The sequence below is a fragment of the Harpia harpyja genome, chromosome 4, assembly GCF_026419915.1.
Source record: "Harpia harpyja isolate bHarHar1 chromosome 4, bHarHar1 primary haplotype, whole genome shotgun sequence".
Lineage (NCBI taxonomy): Eukaryota > Metazoa > Chordata > Aves > Accipitriformes > Accipitridae > Harpia > Harpia harpyja.
The window spans coordinates 6,697,011-6,721,072 of NC_068943.1; the positions used below are offsets into that span (position 1 = coordinate 6,697,011).

Here is a 24,062-nt window from a genome sequence, read left to right on the forward strand (position 1 = left end):
AGGAGACACGGTTCAGAATCAAGCTGAATCCTAAGGGCAGGGTAGAGCCGGTTTTTAGTATCAATTACTGCTTTTACCGTGGGAGCGCTGGAGTCCTTCATTAAAGCCAATGAAGTGTGAGAAGGGATGTATGTTTAATAAGCTGTAGTTTCTTTGCTGTCTTTGTGTCCTGATCAAGAAATAGCTGTCCTCGACAACAGACAGAGCCGAGGCCACTGTCAGATGGAAAGTGGAACAGGAGAAGTTATGGTAGGAAGGAGTTGAGTGGCATCCAGGATGAAATGCTGGCCTTCGTGTGCTCTGGGGAGCAAGCAACCCAATTGTAAATGCCTGCTTCCCTCTTCTGAAGCTGTTGGCAATACCCAAACCTTTGAACCCGGCTCCACTTCCAAGCAGGAAGTCCCTGCTGGGGATGCTGCAAGGGAAAATGCCCTATCTTTCTGGCTTTAGTGCTGCTAGAATAGTAACCTGCCAGTTCTTATCTCAGCAAAGTAGTTTAATTGAAGGATCAGACTGTAAAGTTTCTTTAGAATGCAAAGAAATCCATGTTATTTTAACCATTAAACATAGGTACCATCCACTTAAGGCAAACACTTGTACTACTGGTATAGGTCATGCAAAGGTTTTGGGCAAAGCAGTAAAGTGAGGAGAATAAAAACGTCCCTGTTGTAAGTGGTGATTGCTTTTCATGCGCATATTTATTCTCCTCCCTCTTCTGATACCTTGAAAAGTATCTTCTGGGAACTCGGCTCTAACATGGCACACTGCTTTCTTGTACGTAAACATCTCTCTAAGGTATTAATTTACTAAACTGATTATCGTAACAGTTTGAAATTCATGAAATATGTATATAGCAATGTTGTTTGTTGCTGTGTTGATATTAGCCTAGAATCTTGGAAAAGAAATGTTTGTAATGTGCACCCTTTTTTCTACAGATGTGATTAAATGGAAAATTAATCTCTCCTCATCTCATAAATGTTGTCTCCTGAGGGTGAAGGCTGAGGTCACAGCAGAACATTGATAAACATTTTTAATCATTTGTCTTCATTATCTGAGGCTTATAGATAGGTCATACTTTCTCTTTATTCTCATACAGGCTTTTGAAAGAATCTGGATGCTAATTTACCAGCACTTGCGGTGTTTGTTAATTGCTGTAGTAAATAAAAACTTGGATTTGCAAGGATGAATGGGTTGGATGAGAGAGCATCCTTAGTGCTGAACTTCAAATGCTCATAATTCTTAAGTTTTAGACCCTTCTTCATTTCCTGGAAAGTTAAAATCTCATTTTGCAAAAACCATGCATTCAAACTCCAAGATCTTTTGTGATCAGTAAGAAGTATTAGTGATGCACGCAGGAATTTTCATTCCATGAAAATGGAATCTGTCTCATGACTCACAATCTCATCTTTTAAAACCAAAGGCTACTTATGGGAGGCTGATTATTATTATTTTTTTTTTTTTTTGAACACTTAACTTTTAGAAGTTCTTTGAGGTTCAGAATAACCACTAAAGCAGTTCAAGCTGTGGAGTTGTTGGTTTAGACAGAAAGCAGCCAAAGAGGTGTCAGGAGTTATTTGACTGAACAGTTATATTATTCCTTTCTATGGTCAGTTCTCCCCTTTCAGTGTGCTTTTGAATTAACTATTTGGGGCAGGGAGAGATTAAAACACTTAAGATGAGTGTATGGATGGCAAATAATAGTTAAAGAATTGAAATTGGGCCTGTGCAATTACATCGGGGGGGAAAAAGTTTAACCTAAGACATCAAGTGTACAAACTGCTCTCATTAGTTCATATAATTAAAACCTATTTTCCTTGAGAAAGGGTGCTTGCTGGCAAATATATCCATATGGAAAATTCATAGACAGAAAATCAAGCAGATCTTTATGCTGAAAACAGACAGATAATTGGCAAATGTAAAATAAAATGTAAATTCAAACTACAGTTGCTTTTTAAAAAGGTGTGTGGCTCTAGCTAATCTTCAGTAGTATTTCTTACCTTCGGAGTGAATTTATAAATGTTATGGTCTGCAGTATTTAAAGCCACAGTGTACTGACTTTGGCTGGGAGAGAGTTAATTTTCTTCATAGCAGCTCATATGGTGCTGTGTTTTGGATGTAGTGGAAAGGGAAAGTACCAAAACAGGACTTTTTGGTAGAAATTGGTTATATAAGTAAAACTGCTGTTTTGTGTCCAATGTTTCCATGTCCTTCTGTATACTTGCAGTCTAGACAGGTCCATTCAGCCAGAAAAATGTAAGGCTTATTTAACTTTAAAAAAAAAAAAAAAAATCAAAAACCAGTGCTACTTCAAAAGTAGTTCTGAAGCAGGAATGGAAAAGAGTAAAATTGCATTGCCCCTGACGATGGGGGTGGCTGTCTCTTCCCTGAGAAGACAAATCAGTCACAGATGAGCACCCTCCTTCTAGCTCAGATGCTTGCATTATTCCTCCTGAGACCATCTTGGTCAAAATGAACTGGGCTAGTACGTTTTGGAACTGTTTTCGCTGCCTGTGTCTGAAATAGCTAGGAAGAGATCAGGAAGGTGACTCAGGTGGCAGATCCGAGACAGACCTAGGCCATGGGCTATTAGCAAAACACCAGTGCAGCATTCTCCTGGGTGGCTCAGGTGGACCTCAAATAGCAGATATGTCTGTGTCGTAAAGGAGTAAGTAGCTGTAAATACAGCCTGCTGGGCAGCTTCTTCAAACACGCATCACTTGAACTCCTATTATTATGGTCTATGGATATCTAACAGCTTTTCTAGGAGCTTATCAACCTTGATCTGTGGTGTGGAGTAGACATGATAGAAACATGGGTGTGCTGTGGCTGCATTACCTGCAGGCAGCTTCATGGGGAATTTCAAGTGTCTGAGAGACAAATGGCTTAAGACAGGGAATGAAGCAATGATTTTCTCAAATAATTAAATTTCATCTCTCATATACCCAGTATCCTAGACTTATTATTGGAATATCAGAGGAATTTCTTAGTGGAATTTTAAATGTTTCTGCCTGCTGGTTTCAATTAAGTTAGGGTTGGGATTCTCTCTGTGATTAATACCATAGTAACCCAACAGTGAGGTGCAAGGCGCTTTGTTTGAAATGATGCTTTGAATAGTACTTTGATGTCTCATGTTCTTGCACCTGATTTAAAATACTGGAACAATATTTTTGAAACAATTAGTGCTTTTCAGGTTAGATTATTGATCAAAAAGGAATCCTAATAACAGGATATTGTTTGGATGGGGAGAAGTAGATGTGCACCATCTAAAAATGTGAAATGTTTTTGAGGAGTGAACTATTTCTGTTACAGGAAAACGTGTAACGTGTGTTGTATGGTTTTTTTTTTTTTTTTTTAATTGTGCTGCAAAACTGTTTTCTTTCTAGCAGGTGTAGAAGAAAGCAGGGTCTGTTATCCACATCTTTGAGCTATTTCAGTTTGGATCTTTGCACTAATGTTCAGACTGCATATTTCCAGACGTGATTTTTGGGGGGGCATTTTATAATCACATACTATTTTCTACTGATTAACTTACTTATTAACCTATAAAAATGTTTGATATTTACTCTTGTTGCTTTTCATAACATGTGCTAAACTTCATTTAATATAATTCAGAAATCTTATGATTTTACAAGAGTTATTAACAAGGGAAATACTAATTTGTAAAAGGGATATTAACTCTGATTTGCAAAGACAGAAAGCACAGTTTGCAGTGTTAGCAAGAACTGATAGTGTAAGATGAATAACTTGGGGTTTTTGTCTTCTGTGAGGAATCTCATTCAAAACAGAATTCTTTCAATTGGCTAAACATTCTCCTGATTTTAATTTCATCTTCAGGTAGAGTTTTCTGTTCCCATTTTGAACAGATGCTTATAATGTGGGGAAGAGCAATGCAAATGAAAAATTACAGGCTCTTTTGTTTAGTTTTAATAAGTTGTTCTGTTGGTATTTTCCTGTTTTTAATCACTGTAGACGTGAAGACAGTTGTCACTCTTGTTCTCGCAGTCCTTCCCTAGACTTTTTTTTAATACTCTCTTCTTCAGAACGTTCTTCAGAATATTTAACTTAACCCACATGTTATCTAAGGCTCTTGAACTATGCCCAGATGTTCTCAGGCAAAAGTTGGGATGTGCCTTCAGCTTTTGCCCTGGTATTGTATTTGTGTATTGAGTCTTCTGTGTATAGGTGTACTGTGCTCTATAAGCTGTGACAATTTGAGACTGTTCTGACTTTTTTAGGCACTTCGTCTCAGTAACGTAGCTATGGCAAAAACTACCACTGGTCAAATAGTGAATCTCCTGTCAAATGATGTGAACAAATTTGATCAGGTAGGAAGTATTACCCGTCTTTCCCAAGGGGCTGAAGAAATTGTGGGGTTTGAGTTAAGAAGTTTTTGTTTACAACTGGTGATTAAGTGTTTCTTATGAAAGTTTCTTCTACTTGTTTTCTTGAACATCATAGGAAGAGAAATATTCTCTTAGAATATGGGAGAAAAACATACACTTTTTTCCACCCTTAAATATTTTCCTCTTGTTTTCTTAAGCTCAGAGAAGTGTTGGTGCATGAAGATAAAATGAAGTCAGTGTGGTAATTTGCTTACTTTCTGGAGGTTAGGCACCTCCATGTACATTTAGGTCTCAGAATCTGGTGCAGAATTCTCACTGGATGCCTCAGTACCTGCCGCAGGCAAAGGTGTTTCCTCAACTTTGTGTTACTAGGGTTTAATTTTTTAGCTAAGACCAAAAGCTAATTTTTGTTTCTTAACTATTTGCCTAGGTAACAATTTTCTTGCACTTCTTGTGGGCTGGACCAATTCAAGCTGTAGCAGTAACAGTACTTCTCTGGATGGAGATAGGCCCATCGTGTCTTGCAGGAATGGCAGTTCTCATTATTCTTCTTCCTGTCCAGACCTGCATTGGGAGGCTTTTTTCTTCCCTAAGGTAAGGTTGCAGGTGTTGGATTGTACGTATTTCTGTCCTGGGTTTTAAAATGTGCGTACTGGATGGAGGTGGAGTACTGCTCTGAGATGAGCTTCTGTCTGTTGAGTTTTTTTGCATTGTCTTTTTTCTTTGCTGATGTTTTTCATAGTTGCTAATGTGAGATTTCTGAATTCCTGTTTAGGGACTTGAAGTGGTCTGTCTTCCAGACGTGCTGAAAATATCTGCTACTCATTAGCTGTCCAGTATATTAAGAGTTGGGCTACTTCTGTAGCTAACTTGCTGTAGATCTTGGCATAGAATTGTGTAAATCCTTGAGCTTTGCCTTCCTGCGTTGATGCTTAGGGAGTGGTTACTACAAAGGCAATACTGTCAGTCCTGCTGTAAGTTTGACTTACTGGGGTGATACAGGAGTTGCAGTAGAAAGCTCTGAAGGTTTTGTGTTTAAAGATCTTGCTCTCCTCCAAGGCAAAGATGCAGAGAGGAAAAAGGGGAAGGAACTGAGAAAGGAAGAAAAAAAACTGTGATGGTGGTTTTGATGCCAGCTATGAGGCTTCTAACTGTAAGGTTCTAGGCTGTGGAGATATAAAATGAATTTGCAGTAATTTTCCATTATCAGACAAATTTAATTTGTTTTTCTGTGACTTCTTCCTAAAAAAAAAAACTTGCCTCAAGTGGGAATATTGAATTATCTTCAATGTTCTCAGTTCCTAACTTTCTTTTTCTTGTGTAATTAATCATGCTGTAGTTACGTCATGAGTTTATAAATGTCTTTTGCATCTAAATGGGAATATTTTTGCGTTCCTTTACTGTGTATGCATACGCTTACTAGTGTTAATGCACCTTGTTGCATTTGTATTCAGGGTGAATGGGTTCCTTCTAGCTCTTTGGATAGGTAAAACTTCTTTTAGTGAGTTACTGTTGTTTTCAAGTTGTATCTTAAGACAAGTTTTCCAGAGGTATTGAGACTGGCATTGCCATTGCATGGCTAGGTATGAAGAGAGAGCTGAGAATTACAAAATGAAACCAACTCATAGACTTCCTTCTATTTGTAACAACTGTGATAGTCTTCAGTTATTATGCTTATGTGCTGTTTCTCAAATAATGAGCCATGATCCATTCGGTGTTCTCTGTCAATTTCCTAGGTTTTTTATGATAAAACCCGTTTGTAGAACACTTCCAATATATTCTTACATGTGCATTTTCACTGCATGTGTAATATGCATGCATAAGTATCAAGCTACCTCGCTGTTGGGTTTTTTGAGTTTTAAGTTTTTGAGGTTTTGAGCTTTGAGTCAATAGTTAAAATACTTAGCACTTAACTGGTGCCTTATCCATGGTGGTAAGCATTATTATCCCCATTTTACAGATGGGAAACTGAGGCACAAAGAGATTAAGGGACTTGTCCAGGGTCAGACAACAAGGTGACAAAAATCCCTTCTTGAAGGTATGTATTTTAAAAGTTAAATCAGTGGCAATGTAATGTTGTTTGGGTTTTTTCCCCATTCATTAACAGCCACTTCTTTGGATGCAGTGCAAGGGAAAGAATTTGTTGACCAGAAAAACTTCAGCTTATCTATGTGTGCACGGATCTTTGTATTTGTGAATAGAAATGTGCAGTGAACAGAAGGAGTTAATGGAAAAACTGGAATGGATTCCAGCTCTGTAATGATGAGTGTGTTCTCATGGCAATTGCTGGGAATCTGCATGGATTTAAGGAAATCAGCCTATGAAGAAGTAATTTAAGGATTAAAGCTTTTGCGAAAATCCAGGCACGCTCAGTGTGGCAGCTAATTTGTGCTATTATTCAGCATTGTACTTCTGACCCAGTCTTGTAAACACATACATGTACACCAGTTTATGATGCAGGCATTAGTGTCAGTGCTGTAGGAGTTTGCAGAAACGGACTCAGTATCCTATGGAATGGTATACACTGTATTATGCAGTATTGCTTTTACCTGCAAAAGTACTAGAAGTATTACAAAATACACGACCTAATATATTATTTGAGAAATAGTTCAATTATTGGACTGAAGACCATTTCATATATATTTATTCACAAGAGCTCAACCCTTTCACAGCTTAGCCATGCAACCGTAATACTTTCATTTAAAGTCCTTTTTAATTTTTTTTTAAAGAAAATTACTATGTGGAACTGTTGTTTTAGACATGATTAAAACCTACCAAATATGTCTCATGACAGCAAAAAAGAATTCTGCAGCTTGCTTAATTTAGAATGTTTATTAGTATCATAGAGGGGACTTCTGAGACACTTGAAGAATTTTCAGGTCCTTTCTTATTGTGCTCTTAAGCATGCTATGTGAGCATGTGTTTCCCAGTCATCTTGATCTGCATGTACTCTGAACTTAATATTTTTAAAACTGGGGACGCGTCTTCCTCTGCTGTAAATTGCCATCAGTGCACTGGAAGTCTGTGTGCTTTAAACCATTATATAGTATCTCTGAGACTGTGGCTTCTGGTATGTATGCATGTACAAAATACGCTTTTTGCAATGTAGAGGAGAGTAACTTAAAAAAAACAAAGAAAAATACCCCCAAACAAACACCCACTTGAACATTTTAAAGCAATTTGAAAGAGGATGGTTACTATGATAACGTTTCACTGGGAAAACTGGAAAAATAGTTTGTGAGAACTATAGCCTTTTTGATTCACACCATTTAAAAAAGAAACCTCTGTTAAGTTTGTTACTTTGAGTCATTTCCAACCTTCTGTTATCTGGAGACCAAGCCTGGAAGTTAGGTCTGAAAGGTGACCGTTTCAAAAGATTGCAGGTGAGAATTGTTGTTTGTTGCTGCAGAGACATGAACAGCACATGCTAAATTTTGCCTTTTCTAGTGGTGGTGTGTGTATGGGGAAGAAAGGGTGAGCTCTCGCATTCTTTGAGAAATTATTTGTCTTTTAGTGTTTGTTTTTGAAAAAGAAAAAGAGGACTTAGCAAAGATAATCTCATTCCATGTCAGTATGGTTGGTTTAGGCTAAGCTATCTTCCTTAGTCTTAATAAGAAGCCTTGATTGTATTAGGGCCAAGTTCCTACATTTCCTTGTCAGTTTTCTTGTATAAACATTTCTTAATACTCTGCTTCAGCCATCCCAGTGTTTATGGAACACTGGTGCTGAGAAGTTTTTTTTGAAATGATGAGCCTGAAATTCTTTCTACTTAAGTGCTTTAAACATGTCTATTTCTTCCAGAGCATCAGAGAAATCTTACAGGGGGCAGGTTAAACTGACAAAACCCAGCCACCCTTTCTAAAGAGGATTTTTGTTTGTTTTTAAAAATGATCTCTGAATCTTAACTTTCATTGGTGTGTACAAAAATAAGTAATTTAGCAAGAAGAGGTATGTTTTATCAAAATAAGGCCTACCATAGCTCACTATTCAGAATTGTAATAGGCTTTATTAGCATGGTTTATGCGTTGATTACGTGGCTTCTAACTTTCTATGCTTTTTTCCTAATTCAAACTGTGACTTTATTAATTATATGTATTTTACAGTTTGTTCATCAGTGCAAACATAATGTGGGACTAAAATAGATATATTTACTTTTAGTGTTAATTACAATTAATGCTTAAATAATATTTATTTATTAAACATAACCATATCTAGATTAGCTCTCTTAAACTACTGCTCATGTACTGCTATTAAGTAATCTTTGCTTCAACTAGAGTTAATCTTAAAAAGACACAATGGAGGCCAGTTTCTTTAACAACCTCAAAAGAGCCTTATGAGAAGGGTTGTTATTTTGGCATTTCAAAACCATTTCTAAAAGTAATTTTCTGATTTTTGTTTAGTTCGAAATTTAATATTTGTAATTTTTTTTATTTGAGGGGTTTTTTTTGTATACAAGTATGTTGTTTAAGAAATACCATGTGTTTGCGCAAGCTGACGTACAATTCTGAACATTGAATCAACTCAGTTCCCTGAGAATAGGGAATACCAGGAATACAGACATACCAAGTCTGTCTGCTGTATGTCAGCCTTAAGATACTGTTTTAGGAAGACCCTTTAATGCAATTACAATTATATGAATCCTCTTTACAAGTAAAAGTAAAAACTTCATTAATATGAGTATATTATGCAATCGTAAATAGTCTCTCTTCTTTTGAGATTCTGAGAATTTTTACTTTGTGCTATTTACAGAAGCAAGACAGCTGCCTTAACAGATGTCAGGATTAGGACCATGAATGAAGTCATAAGTGGTATGAAGATAATAAAGATGTATGCTTGGGAAAAATCATTTGCGGAACTTGTGAATGGTTTAAGAAGGTAATCCTGGAAAGATACAGCTTGGTTTATGATCTGTATGTTTCCATTTTTTTACATGTCAATAAGTGCATTATTTTGTGCTTTAAAGTGCAGTTTACTTCACCTTCTTTTGGCTTTTTTTTTTTTTTTAAACTTCCCATAGCAAGAGTGAAGGAATGAAAATATATCCTAAGGGGACAGAAAATAGAAAAAAAACCCCTTTGATATTGATAAATTGTGGGGGGGTTTTATGCTTTCCTTTTATGGTTGTGTTTAAAACCAGCAGCTAATAAACTGTAGTAGTTGTAATTGGAACAATTTAATCTTCACAGTTCTGTGAGGAACCAATAAGCAGACATTTCCCTTCTGAGAAATATATGGAATCTGTCTTTCTGTCCTGAATGATAGCATCCTCAGGTAGTACTCTGCTTCCCTTTCTGCGTTTTGAAGTATTGCTCAAGCCATCTGTGAAGGGTGGAGGGGAGAAAGGGAGTTTCTGAGCTGCTGTCTAGTTGTTCAATTGGCAAGGCCAGCTGAGTTTGGTATCCTAGAGACATTTCATTTCAGAGGTCTGTCAGCATCTGATTAAAACTTATTCATAAATTTGATTTTCAATCAATATTTGTGCTTTTACTTGACAGTGTAAGAGCATTCAGTGCTGAAGAAAGACTGTAGGAGTTCAGGTGCATATTTCTCATCACTTAATTTTCATGTTACGTTCCTCTCCAGCATGTGAGAAGAAGGTTGTTATCATCCTGTAGATTCTCTGATTTTTTTTAATTATTTTTTAAATTTGTTTTATTTGGAATTCCTTTTTTTAAAAGGAATTTTTTTTCCTTTACATCCATGTGCAGGCTTGCAAACTTGCTAATGTTCCCTGAGACATTTCTTCCCATGCACATAATCCTTTGCTCCTTCAGATTATAGGATCCCGTGCTGATTGAATGATCTTGATTGATTGAAAGTTTTGCTCTCTTGCACGGAGTCAGAGAGGATATTTCTTTATTGAAAGCTTTCTCAGTGGACGTATTCACATCACTAAACTTCAGATTTCCAAGTTCAACACCTCATTAGGATTAGAGGCTTCCTTTTTAATGATGGAGAGAAATAAGCTCCTCCAAAACACATCTTGAGCCCTCTTTCTTTAACTGCGCTGTGGAAAACTGTAGTTAAAAGTGTTCAGTTCAGCCAGGTGATTTATTGCCCACTATTTCCACAGTGGCCCTTGACAGTTGCTAAGACGACAGCTGAACTCCTCCATTGCTCTTTTTTCCTGTGGCTGTCCGTATTAGTTTCCTTTAATATAACTCCATGCCTTAAGACAGTGTAGTATATTATATACAGCCTGTGGTTAGGCTGTAATTTATCTGATATTTATGGAGAGTAGAACAAAGAACTTGCTGATTATCCACAGATAGTGACAGGATTATCATGGATTATTAGAGGGTGGGAAAAGTTTCATCCATGATTGTAGAAGTAATTGAATTAGACCCAATTCAAATAGTTTACATACAAATGTTCTTTCACTGTACTGTGGAGATCAGAGATTGTGAGCCCTTAAGCTGAAAAAAATGAGTCTTTGAAAGTCTGTCAATTCAGCCAATTTGGCAAGTATAGTGGGAAAGTTGCTTAACTAGTTTTCCAGTAGCGCATCTTGCATCCTTCTCTCCGTTAAGTGAGGACTTAATTTACTTCAAATTGTTTAATCATAACTTGAGTTTCTAATCTTAGTATATAGTTCCAAGTGCAAGGTAATCAAAACGATCAAGATTTTCCCTGAGAAATGCCAGAATATTTGGGAAGAAAAATTAGGAATTGTTTCAGGATTTTATATTCTGTAGTATTTCAAGCAGATAAAATTAGAATATATGGGGAAGGAGTAAGTTGTTATGGCTCTCTTGATAAATGATTATTTTAATAAGTTAAGCCTGATGGCATCCACATTGTAGATAGTGCAGTAACATTTTGAGGATTGGACTTGATGAGTCATTTAGAAGTGGAAACTGAAATTTAACTGAAGTGGAAATTGAGAACATTACGCATCAGCAGCTTTTCAGCTGCTGGAGGGAGACTTCTGTGTCTGTGCAGTACTTCAATCACTATTTAGCTCACGTAATGGCTGGCAGAACAATTGGCCTCACAGATCAGTATTTGCTGAATTATGAACCAAAATTCCTAGAGCAAAAGAAGCCAGGAGCAGGGTCCAAATCAGGAAGGATTTACACTGACATCAAAGGAAATACTGCAAATCCTGTGATCCAGCTTGAGGAGCCACAGCTGAATAAAGGCAGATACTTGGGCCATGGGTGAACTCTTGATCTTCTGGAAGTTGCCCTGGTTTTTCAACTGCAGAGTACGTGTTGATCTTTCAGTCACAAAACTCCTGATACTCTACTGGATTTTGATATTGGAAGGATGAGGAGTTTGTGGGTGCTTGGCCTTTATACAGAGGTTTTTTCCTCTTTGCTGTTGTACACAACCCAGAAGGATTTGAAGCAGATTAGAATCTGAATTCAAATACTAGTTTGACCAAAGCAGAAAAAAAGGGTATTTCGGTTTTCTGTCTCTGAAAAATAACTATTTTCTATAGCTACTAAGATATTAAATATAGTAATTTTCTGCACTCAATTTCTAAACCTTTTAAATTCTGTTTTGTTATTTACCATATAACATACTTTCTTTACAGTTCTTTACGTATGAGTTGGGGTGGTGCAAGAGGAGGAGAAAGTATATCAAAGTAAAATCCTGAGAGTGGGTTTCCCTCATCCTATTGTTGAGGGCAATTGTAATGAGAGAGATTGATGTGATTGTTTATATTTTGCATTTTTAGGAAGGAGATTGCCATGGTTATGAAAAGCTCCTACCTTCGAGGACTGAACTTAGCCTCATTTTTTGTGGCAAGCAAAATAACAGTGTTCATGACTTTCATGGCATATGTACTACTTGGCAATGTTATCTCTGCAAGTCGGGTGTTTGTTGCAGTGTCCCTGTATGGTGCAGTAAGACTGACAGTAACTCTGTTCTTCCCTTCGGCTATTGAGAGAGTATCCGAGGCAGTGGTTAGCATACGACGAATCAAGGTATGGTTATTGATTTGAATGGTATGTGGATTTCTTCTCTTATTCTAACGTTGTTTTAATGTCACCAACAAAAGCAGCCGTAATTTAGTTTTGCAGTTTGGGATTTTTAATGAAGTAACCTATTTTGAAAACTGAACATGTTGCTGTGTATGCATGTGCAAAAACATGACATGCACCGTAGGGCAGGCTGAAATGTAGGAGAAAAGTGTATCTGCAAAGAGGTGCTGTAGACATGCGTGCAGGTATGCAGTTATGTTGGAATTGAGAGTTGGAGGACAAAGCAGGCAGATGGGAGCTGTAGGATTCATATTCATATTCCATGTGCACTGCACTACCCTGTCAGCTATCGGGGACAGGTGTGAGCTGTAGCTGTGTCTTGTGGTTGGAGTGAAGACTCAAATTCAGTAAGGATGAACATCAGTAATGCTGCTAGTTTTGGCAGATGGACTTTATTTCGTTTGGTTTGCTGTGTTAAGTGTGTGTTGTGAATAAAATAGTCTTGTTTGTTGTATGTACCAGTACTTTAGCATAAACTGCAAGAGTGACAGACTTAAATGCAAAATGCATTTTTAATTTAAAACTTTAAAAGTCCCAAATTATCAGGGTATTGAAATAGAAAATTAAAGCATGCCAGCCATTTTAGAATTTAATTTTGCAAAAAAACCCCGGCTAATCTAATCTAGAGTAGGGAAAACAAACACTTAAGATGTAATCATACGGCTTTGCATAGCGTCAGTACGCCATTTGTTGATGAAAGTAGCTAAAAATCTCCTATTTTCTTCTCTGTGTGCTTGAATATAATAAATCAGGTTTTTTGTTGATAAATTTGCTAACTGTACTAAGCCTGCACAAAAACCTATGTATTAAACAAGTAATCTTTGCACTTTAAAGAAGCGTTTTGTGGAAGTTGATGCGAATGGAGTTAGAAAAGGTTAATGTGTGAAAATCATGACTACAGCAATATTTTGTAGGCACTAACACTTACTATTACTGCTTAAACTAAACTGTGGGAGGGGAGAGAAGTGCTTGGGATACTGGATGTTGCACACTGTCTTTTCTGTACTCTAGTATACCCTGTGTTTTGCTGCAGGGCAGTGCTCTTTCAAGGGATATTTCAAGCTGTGCAGGTTGACACGGATGGCTGAAAAAGATGCCTTAGGAACAGAGGGGCACTTGAGCAGAGGCAGTGATGATCTGTTCCTTTTTTTTTTTTTTTTTTTTTCTCTTGTCTCTGTTTCCAGCACATCCTAGTGGTCATATGATTTTGCTTCTGACAGCTGGCTCCAACTCCCTTGCACTTATGATTCCTTAAGGGTGGCTTTTGGAAACCAGCTCCAGAACCAAGGTTCATTGGGCAAAGAATTGTCCTAATGAATCCATAGTATCCTTTTTGCTGTCACCAACTTTTTAGTTTCCATTTCCCAAACTGTTTCAGGGTTGGACGTTTTGCTACTGAATGACAAGATGTTGCCTGACCAAAGATGTGTTACTGAAATGTAAATAAGTGTAAAGGAATTAGGAGAAGACAGTAGGAAAGACAGAAAAAATGATTAGGATGATGGCTAGCTATATTTGGGCAAAACTGAAAATGTTTTTTGGGTTTTTTTGGGGGGGGTTTTTTGGTTTGTTTTAGAAGGTGCTTTCTGTTAGGTTTTGTAGAACCTAAGTTTTATTTCTAGTGTTGATTTTTTCCCCCCACTGTTTAAAATCCATGGTGTTAACTATATAACTTTTTTCTTCATTTGTACTAGTTTTGTTAGAAATCTTCCATATGTGATACCGTAACATTTTTGAGTTAAATGGCTAGCCAGGATTTATACCTGGGATGAATGCTACTGCCCTAGAAGACATTCCTGGTAAATGCAGAAAAAATGAGAGACCGATTCCTTGCTTAAAACTGCTGTGGTATTTCAGCCATCATCTAAATCCAAATCACACTTCTGAGGTCTTTTCTCAAGCCACACACCCCAGTGCTGATTTACGCTGTATCTGGAGTTTCTTTGCCTGCCTACCACTCTCTTATCCTGAGTTCTCTTTTGCACATGTGCTGGTTTGGGCCTGCCTGTCTAAAACAGTGCTCAGCAATACTCACCTGGCCGGAGAGCTCAGGCACGTGTGGCTTTGCAGTTTTGCCTTTTGGTGGAGGTGTATATATATGTGCATTGAGTTTGCAGACTGCTGCATTAAAACACTTGACTTCTCACTGCTCTCTGAAATCATACCCGCCAGCTGGAGTTTGAGCAGTACCTCTGAGCCACTTAACACCTAGCAGTACTCTTCCTGGCATCCTCCTCCTGCTTCTGCTTATTTACTGACTTCTCTAAGTCTTCAGCAGCTAGCTCATGTCTGCACACTAGCTCAGTACTTGTTAACTAGTTTTGGCTTCTAAGATCAAGACCTTCCTTCTTTTCTCTCTCTGCTAGAGCCTATTTAAGGTCTTTATGCTCTGTGATTCAAAGCATGGTAGAATTTTTCTGGTTTTGTCTTAAAATTGTGGTAACTGTTATCCTTGAAAGTTTTCTCTAGAATTTGCCCCTTTCCTTTCTAAATGTGTTTGAGTTATTTATAATCTAGCATCAGGCAAGGTGTGCTAGAAGTGTGACTGTGAGCAAAACCACATAAGCCTTTACCATCAAAGCAGTGGAATGATAAGGTGTTGTATTGAGGGTTTCACTTCTGCATGGGAAGAGGGAGTCAAATAATTGTAAGATTTGTCAGTGTTTCAAGGAGAAGACAGGGTGTGTTCTTAAGGTCCATTTGCTTCAGGAATTCTGTTTTATTGAGCAGGTGGTTGTTAGAGTCCGGTAGGACTTTTAAGCTATTAATCCGCACTTCTGGTTTTTTTTGCGGGGGACAGTTAGCTAGTTAGAGGTATACTGCTGAAGGAGTTGCTTTGGAAATGTAATTCCTTGATCAGTTTTTGGTTGGTGTCGTCCCCTGTCCCCCCCCAATTAATGTTCTGTATGCTGCCTCCAAAAACATGTCCTTGGGTCCCTTCCCATTCTCAGTCTCACGTTAGGTAATATCCTGGGCTTTTCTTCTGTTGCAGAACTTTCTGATACTTGATGAGATCTCACCCTTCAAGCCACAACTGCATGGTAATAATGAGAATGTCATTCTTCACGTTCAGGATTTGACTTGCTATTGGGATAAGGTAAATTTACTTCTACTAAATGTAAAGTGTGTTGGCACTGCAGGTATTTTAAGTCTAAAAAGCAGTATGTCTATGTATAGTGTGCTGATGTTTTGTATTCCATCTTCTGTGTATGAGAATCCCTTTCTTGGCCAGAGGCGGGTCCGACTTGGAGCCGGGGAAGCTTCTAGCAGCTTCTCACAGGAGCCGGCCCTGCAGCCCCTCCTCCGCTACCAAAATCCCGCCACACAAACCCAATAAAAACTTAAAAGTAACTATTCCTAAATATTATATTAAATGGAAATCTGTGTGTTTCAGTGTGAAAATATCTCTTGTTATTAAATAGCACTGTATTGTAGCTGAGATACTTAAATTGGAATTACGGACAGACAGCACAGTAAGGTGGGCCTTAGCGCATGGGTTTGTTTTTTTCTGTGATATGAATGCTGATCAGTCCATTAGTCTAGAACCAGTACAATATTCTACTTCTCATAACAGATTTGAAAGCTTTAGAGACTAGTCTGCACGTATTTGTTACTCTGTATTTTAATTGAGACTGTTCAGCTACAAATTGTTCTCTGCTTAAAATGCACCAAAACCACCAAAAAGACTAGAAAAAGGGGCATTACACAGGTATGTTATGTATCCTTTTCTGTAAGAAAGGCAAAGATTGACTGTAGTTTCTGTTTTAAAACTGCAGTTGCTATGGTAAGCAGCAATTTGTGATGAGTTGTTGGAGCTATTATGAGCTGCCAGTATTCTTGCACAAGGGAAGCTTCAGTCTCCATAAGAAATGCTGGAAGCTCTAAAGTGAATTTTGCATATAAATGTGATGCAAATAAGACAAGTCATGTATTTCCCTTTATATACCCTCTTCTCCTACATGTGCTGAGTCCCAAGAAGATAAAGTGTGAAAACATATGTGAGGATCTACCTACTACTATTACTACTTAGCTACAAAAGAAGCATGCTGTATTACTGTGCTTTAGTTTTTCAGAGTTGTCTCTGTGACGTAAATCTTTCTTCATAAATTGAAAAATTTTTTAAAAATTAATTGATATGAAAAACTTAATGGTTAATACATTCTAATGCAAAATGGAATGTATTTCTTAGTCTTTGTTTTCTTCCCAAACCACATTGGTACCACTGTTAACAATTTATAGGAAATGGTTGCATAATATGCCCATAAAACACTTTTTTCTTTTTTTTTTTTTTTTTTTTTCATGAGTTGTTTATATTGCATGAAGCAGGGCAGCATGACTGGAATTACTGGTTTCCTTTCGATTTAAAAAAAACCAACCAAACCAACCACCAACAAACCACCCACAAAACTCTTAACATAATTTTCATTTTAGTATTTAATTGCAGTGTGCATGGGAGGAGAATAGTTCTCCCAGAACTATTAAGAGCTGCTGAGAAACTTTCTCTTATATATTCTTACAGTGATGCAAAATAATTTTATAGAGTTGCTCACTGAAAAGTTGAGTTCTGAGAGAGAGGTGTTATAAAAGGAAATGCTATCCAACTTAGCTTGCTACCCTGACTAGGTTTCTCAAGACTCTTTGGATCTCTGTACAGACACTGTACAGCTAGATGATAACTTTTTTTTTATTTTTTAAGATTGTGAGCCAAAAGAGATACTGAAAAACCCCAACAACCCACAAATCTAAAATTACTGGAAGTAAAAAAGGGATTATTAGCTAGGCTTTTAGGAAAACAACCTAACATGGTGTTATTACAGTTTATCAAAATAAACAAAACCAATTAATTCATGGTCACACTCTTGTTTTACTAAGGCGAGTATTATCTTGAGTCCCACAGGCTAGTCTGATACCAGCATGGAACTAGGGTTTCTTCAGTACGGGTTTTTACTGATGTGCCTTGAGTTTACAGAACAGTCTGTCTGCTCAACTGAGCAACTTTAGATTTAAAATTCAAGCATTTGAACAGAGGCCAAATTTATCCCTTGTAATTTAAGTCACTTAAGTGAGGAGCCTAAGTGGTGTAGTACTTCTGTGCAATATATGGTCTCTGTATCCATTAGATGGGATGAATTGCCTCTTTCTCTTGACCGTACGGTGTGTAAGGTCTGCCTAAGCTCACCTAAGGAATTGCTGCCCCTGAAGGGATCAGTCTCGTGTCCTTCTGCCCTCAGACTCTGTGTCTCTGTTCCCTCCCCTGTGCTGGTGTAAATGCTTGTATGTACGACCCTGTGGTGAACCAGTTCAGAGGAGTAAAGCAGTAGAAAATGAATTTTAATGTGATTTGTTTTCTGATAGTTGAGTCCGGATGAACAACCCGTCTGCAAGGTTAGGCAAGAACAAATGGCGGAAGGGAAGGGAAAGATGTATAGCTGACAGGGCACAGGGGAGCTGTCAGATGAACTTAGCTGTAATACTAGTCTGTGCTCTAATTTAAGTGCCTCAGTTTAGTCCCTCAAAATAGGTGTGATGAATTCAGGACAAATTGTCTTTAATTATAAGGAATGCTATTTTGCTAAAATACCATGCCCCTAGGTGTTTGTGGCCATGCTGTTTGCTTGCATTACTACCTTTGTATAGGGTCTGTGATATCTTACAATACCGCTTTAATACATAATATTTGGGTAATAGTTCAAAAACTTTTTTGAATTTTTCTGTAATGTTTTTAGGCTCTTATGATATATTTTAAAAAAAACCTGAACGTGGGAGGAAATATCTTTGCACCTTTGTGAATACAGAAGCACAACCTCAAGAGGTCTGAAGAAGGGCCTGTGTGTGTGAAAGCTTATTTACTTTTTCTGTATAGACTAGTGGGTTCGATAAGAGATATTTTCTCTTCCTACAAACTTTGCATTAACAACAACCAAAAAAAAGCCTTGGCTGCCATAAGTTGGTAGAGTTCCTCTGACCTTAGCACTAGCTGAGCACCTGAACTGTGTACTCTGGACCGGGAAATCAAATTCACAGTAAAGTGCTGATTGGGAAGGGGGGGTGGAGAAAAGGGAAAAAAAAAACCCTTTGATGCCACCTTGTGGAAATTAATAATAGCAACAAAAGTAGTTTTGCAGAGTTGGCACGATGCGCACAAGTTTGGGTTTTCATAGCGTGACTCTGATTTCGTGTGAACCCTGCGGTGCTTCAGCGAGGTGACAGCTGTGATGGGGGACGTGCAGCTTTGAGCTCTGGGTACGATGCTGCCTACCTGACTGTTTCTCCTGACGTGAGTGGATATGTGCATGCTAGCCCAGTTCTCCCAGCTGTCATGGGTATGGATGGATACTGTACCCGTGTCTCTCCCAAATAATTTGAAATGAGTTGCAAGCTTCCCCTTTTCGCAGTCCCAGAACTTGGTCATGCGGCATCTTTCGTGCGGGGTTAGGTAGTGGCCTCTTCAGCCTCTTGAGCTTCAAAGGATGGCTGGAGATTTTAAGCAGTCTGCAAGCTGTTAAGAGGTACACTAGGTATTCTTCACCTCGCTCTTTTTTCTTGAAGCTTAAGGCTGGGTTTTTGTTTGGTCCTTTAATAGAAATACTTTTCTTTTTTCTTCTTTTTTTTTTTTAAAGCATATATTTTCCTGTTTGCATTTTAGTGTCAGTCATGCTTAGTGTGGTCTAAGATGCATGTAAAGGCAGATCCTGTTACAAGGGTGTTCTGCTTTAATGAGAAGGAGCTGCACCAGGCCCTTAGGAATTGCGGTTTAGCATAGCTATTAAAGACGTGAGCATCCTTTCTTTTCACAGGAAACAGGCATTTTTACAACCTTGATAGGAGAGGTGCAAAATATGTTGGGAAATAAGCTCTTATCAGTAGTGTAACATAAAGGCTAGGCATACTGAAAAGGAATATTAAACAAACAATACGAGGGTAGTGTATTTTCACACAAATAGCCCACTTTGTCTGTGAAGAGTCTGAGAATCCACAATATACAAGATGAAGTTGTGTAAAATCAAATGGCATTTTTCTGTTTTCCCTTTAGATAGAGCCTTGACTAGAGCAAACACAGACGCGGCTTTCCTGGGGCTCTGAGAGTGCTTCAACCCTCCCTTTTTCCAGCATTTGTGCGGCTACTCGGAGTTGCTGGGCATGCCGTGCTGGGGCTGTGAATGCCGGTGCCATGGCTAGCAGAGAGCTCCTGTTTCCGAGGCTGCCACCCCAGCCTTGTGCTGAGCTGCAGCGAGGATGCGTGGGCTTTGAGGAAGCATGGCTTCTGCTGCCTTTGGGTTCCTTATTCCTTGAACACTGTTTTATCTGTGTTACTTGTTTGTGGTGAAGGATCTGGGTCTTTCAGAAGTGTTTGTGAATTACTGAAGAGGCAAACTGTATGCCTGAAAATATGGTGGGTGTATGGGTTGCTAATTTAGTGATTTATGTGCATTGTTTTCTGTTTCTAAAGAGTTGTTTTGATGGTGTGTATTTCATTATTGAGGAAGCCTAACTTTTTCTCAAATCCATAGAGTTCAGAAAGCCCAGCACTTCAACAACTTTCATTTACTGTCAGACGAGGGGAATTATTGGCTGTGATTGGTCCTGTAGGAGCTGGCAAAGTAAGTCTTAATGTTTATTCCATTCTGTGGGGTTTTTATGAGTCTGTTAAATGTGACTAGAAACTTGAAAATGTACAGTTCCTTTCTGTGTATAATAACACACTTCACCTCAAGACACTGGCATTCAAGAAAGGCAGATGTCCTTCTGGGGGTGGGGAGGGAGATGGTTCAGAGTTAAAGAGTACTTTGTATGTTGCTTCTAGATGGCATGTGAAGGCTGCTAGTGCTTTTCTACTGTTAGCAGTAGTCTGAGTGCCAGTAAACACTGCTCAGTCTCTGTGATGTCTTTAATGCAATCAAACTTTTCAATTTTTATTTTTTTTTTTAATCTTTTCCAGTCTTCGCTCTTAAGTGCTGTGCTTGGTGAGCTACCTAAAGACAAAGGTTTGATAAATGTTACTGGAAGAATTGCCTATGTTTCTCAGCAGCCTTGGGTGTTTTCTGGTACAGTAAGAAGTAATATACTGTTTGACAAGGAATATGAAAAAGAAAAATACGAAAAAGTTTTAAAAGTCTGTGCTCTTAAAAAGGTATGGTTTTCTCTGTGTGTTTTATTTTCACGATCTTTATTTTTATCTTAGTGTTCTTTCAGACTTGTGGTACGTGCTGCAATATATAATATATATAATTGGTTATTATTACTAGCATGTGAAATAAATCCTATCACTTAACAGAAATATGTGTAATTATTTTTGACATTCGTGTGTAAGCACATTCTTGTAATTCCTAAAACTTTCACTAGAGGGAGATGTAGCTTATGTGAAGCACAGACAAAGTTGGAAAAAGCTGTTCCCAATTATTTAATTTCATAATCACGTTTAGCCCTTTTCACTGGTATTATGGTAGGTAGGGTTGTGTGTAAATGCAATAAAAGGTGGAAAACAAATGATCAAGCTAGTGCTATTTGTGACTTCCATTTTGTAAATATCCTATATGCTTTTTAAAAATAAACGTCATGTATATCATGTATTATGCATTGCTTACGGCTGCCAAAACAACCTTAGTGCTATATATTGGAGAACTTGCTGAGCCCAAGTAGTTTTATGAAAAAATATTTTTGAAAGGTCTGTGTGCAAAGGAGTTTGTGACATGAGATATAGAAGAGGATTAAGCCAGATTTGTCAAGAAACAGATATGTTGCTTGGCAGCTAGAAAGGTTTTATGCAGCATGTTACAATATTCCTGTCAGCAGCAACACAGGTGAAAAGCAGATGGTTACTGTGATGAAAATTTTTTTGCAAGGTTTTTACACATGGTAGATAGAGTTTTAGTATCTCCTGCTGATATTCAGTCATATGCTGTTGTCTAAACTTAAGGATTTAGTGACTTTAAAAGACAGCAAACTGCATTTAAAAAGACCCCACTTCCCATTTGATGGTAGATTTGCTTTCATAGTTTACTTTCAAATTTATGTATCTTATAAAAGCTGTGAATAAACTTTCAGAATATGTTTTATAGCTTAATATAAAACTTCTGTATTTTCTGAATAGGAAATACAATAATATGACATGGAACATTGTATAATTTTGTTCTTACTCATAGTCCCAAGCCTTGTAAATTAACCAAATCTGTGTGATGAATGTTGTGGTTATTTCTTTTGGATACATTGCAGTAAAAGTAATGCAGTTCTTGGGGACATTGGCAAATGGAAGATAATTTAATGATAATAGTTCAGTATTATTTATTGTGACAGCTCATTTTGTTCTAGTAAAAAATAATTAATTTACCGTTATACTTCATAATTTTTAGTTTGATTTTCTGAATCACCAGCAAATATTCCCTGTAACACTAAAATAGTAGTGCACTTCCCTCTGGCAAAGCTGTAGAAAAAGTGAAGTTTAAGATCTCACCTATTTTTCCTGCTTTCTTAATTATCTTTTGCTGACGGTAGAAAAGTCATAAAGTAATTGTGGATATTTCATTTAGTATGAATCCTTGTATTTTAGCATGAGATAAGTTAATAATTTTCAAGTAAGAAAATGTTATGTTGAAGCAGCTTTGTCGGTCTTTGAAGTTAAAATGATGAAAAAAAAAAAATCTTGCTATCTGTTCTTTCATGTTCACAGGACTTGGAATTATTAGCAAATGGTGACCTAACAGTAATAGGAGATCGTGGAGCTACGCTGAGTGGGGGACAGAAAGCCCGTGTAAATCTGGCCAGGCTAGTGTTTTTTGCCGTTTCTAAAATTTACAAATTGTCAGACTTTAGTGACTAAAGTAAACAAATGTAAGACTTCGTGGTACTGACTTTTCTTTAAACCTTTTAGAGCTGTGTATCAAGATGCAGACATCTATCTTTTGGACGATCCACTGAGTGCAGTAGATGCGGAAGTTGGAAGACATTTGTTTGAAAAGTATGTTACTACTTTATTTTCATTTAAAATACAATTTTTATCTTCTAATTCCTTATAGAAAAACTTGAGAAAGCATTTTGGGGGAGATGGATCTCTTCACAAAACTTATTGCATTCACTTTCTTATTTATTTTTCCTCTATTTTATGTATTTGGAAGACGTATATTTTTTTTCTTGTGCGTCTCATTTTGTTCTTTATTTTTAAAAGCTCTGTAAAAGTCTGTTTTGAAGATATTATAATTAGTTATTCTTAAGGCAATATATGCTAGTTTCTTGAAGAAAATGTCAGATTTCATACATGAGTATTGTGGTTTATGAATATTGGGTTTTATGAATATGAGTACTGAGTGAAGAATAATATGGGGTGGGATTTTAAATCATTTCTTAGTTTGCTGCAGCTTTATTTGCATAGTAATAAGCACCCAATTCAAGTGGCTAAAGAAAAGGACAGAACTCTCTTAGATTCTTGAGTCATTTTTCATTTTGGTTCTTGAATGGTTGAAATTTCTCTCAGGTAGGTGAAACAGGGAACCATGACCCGCGGAGTAGACTGTGGAGAGCAGAAATAGAGGAAAAGAGAACGTGTAAGCTTACCATGAAAGACAGAGAGATTGGACCTTCCTCAGTTCCTGAAGAAATAGGAGAGTGTTCATTAAAAGTCAGGTTCCCTTCTCAATAAATTTCCTCTTCTCCGTCTCTCTCTTCTTTCAAACTGCATAATCTATGGCACATAGTGAGTATGAGAGTAATCCAGTTATTCCCAGCCAGTGTTTCGTCCTTGCTTCTTCATAGCCTGCAGCTCTCGGTATCAAAAGGTATAATCTAGAATTTATTAGAAAGAAAAACTTCCATTGACTGAATTCAGTGGGCTTTGGTTGAAGCCTTAAATGAGAGCGTTTTCCTGAGCGTGCATACTTACATCCTTTGAATTCCACACTTCACATACATGAGTTAATTTGGTTTTACTGTTGTTCCCTCCCCTCCACCCCTAGACAATCATAAAAACTTGTCTTGCAGAAACGGTCGTAGAATTTGCATTGACTAGCATTGCATGCGTGTTCTTTTTCCCCATGCAGGGAAGCTTTTAGTATCTAAATTTGAAAATTGTACATGCTGTTGATGTTTGCAGTTTCAAATCTGGAGATCCCTCTGAAACCCCATCAACATTTTGTTTTATTTTATTGATTTCTTCAAATGGCTACTGTTTCTTTCCATCATCCAGTGCGGAGTAAGAATTTCATGATGCATAGGCTTTATGTTCATTATTCTGTGCAGGATCATTTTCACCTGCTACGACTGATAGATGGAGTTCATTACTTCTGTAGTTCACACACTATCAAATTCCTTTAATGCCTGTTGAAGCTATCTAGGCTTTACCTGCTGCTTTTCTGTTTCTGCACAAGATCACCCCACAACTCCAGGATCTGACTGTATCAGTGCCTGAGTTCTTAAAGTGCACCCACCTGAGCTGTTAACCTGTCTCTCCCTTAAGTCTTAAGGCCTTTTCACAAAGAGGAAAATGGGAAGGTACAGTAGTGCCTTTCCTCCTCAATTTATTCTACGTTTTATGTGAGCTGTGACATTAGGAGCATCTACGTCCTACTGCAAAACTGGAAGTCTGGATTTTTGTATGTGCAAAACCATAAAGGAGCTAGAAACCATTGCTCTGTGAGCACAGCGTATGTTTTGCTGATAAATGTTTAGAGACGAGGAGGAATAAGGAGATTATATCAGAGAATCTGAAACTCAGAAAACTAGCTGGGGTTCTTCCTTG

The 24,062-nt window shown here is 37.6% G+C and overlaps 1 protein-coding gene across 9 annotated transcripts in view; it reads left to right on the plus strand.

The window, feature by feature from the left end:
• ABCC4 (ATP binding cassette subfamily C member 4) overlaps positions 1–24,062 on the plus strand; it is a 154,980-nt gene that overhangs the window by 18,086 nt on the left and 112,832 nt on the right. For all 9 annotated transcript variants that reach the window (XM_052785773.1, XM_052785771.1, XM_052785777.1 and 6 more), the window contains 9 exons: positions 4,236–4,325; positions 4,774–4,937; positions 9,093–9,218; positions 12,028–12,277; positions 15,327–15,431; positions 19,846–19,935; positions 20,274–20,465; positions 22,002–22,096; positions 22,203–22,289. In XM_052785773.1, coding sequence (XP_052641733.1) covers positions 4,236–4,325; positions 4,774–4,937; positions 9,093–9,218; positions 12,028–12,277; positions 15,327–15,431; positions 19,846–19,935; positions 20,274–20,465; positions 22,002–22,096; positions 22,203–22,289 — 1,199 coding nt within the window. The remainder of the gene's footprint in view (positions 1–4,235; positions 4,326–4,773; positions 4,938–9,092; positions 9,219–12,027; positions 12,278–15,326; positions 15,432–19,845; positions 19,936–20,273; positions 20,466–22,001; positions 22,097–22,202; positions 22,290–24,062) is intronic.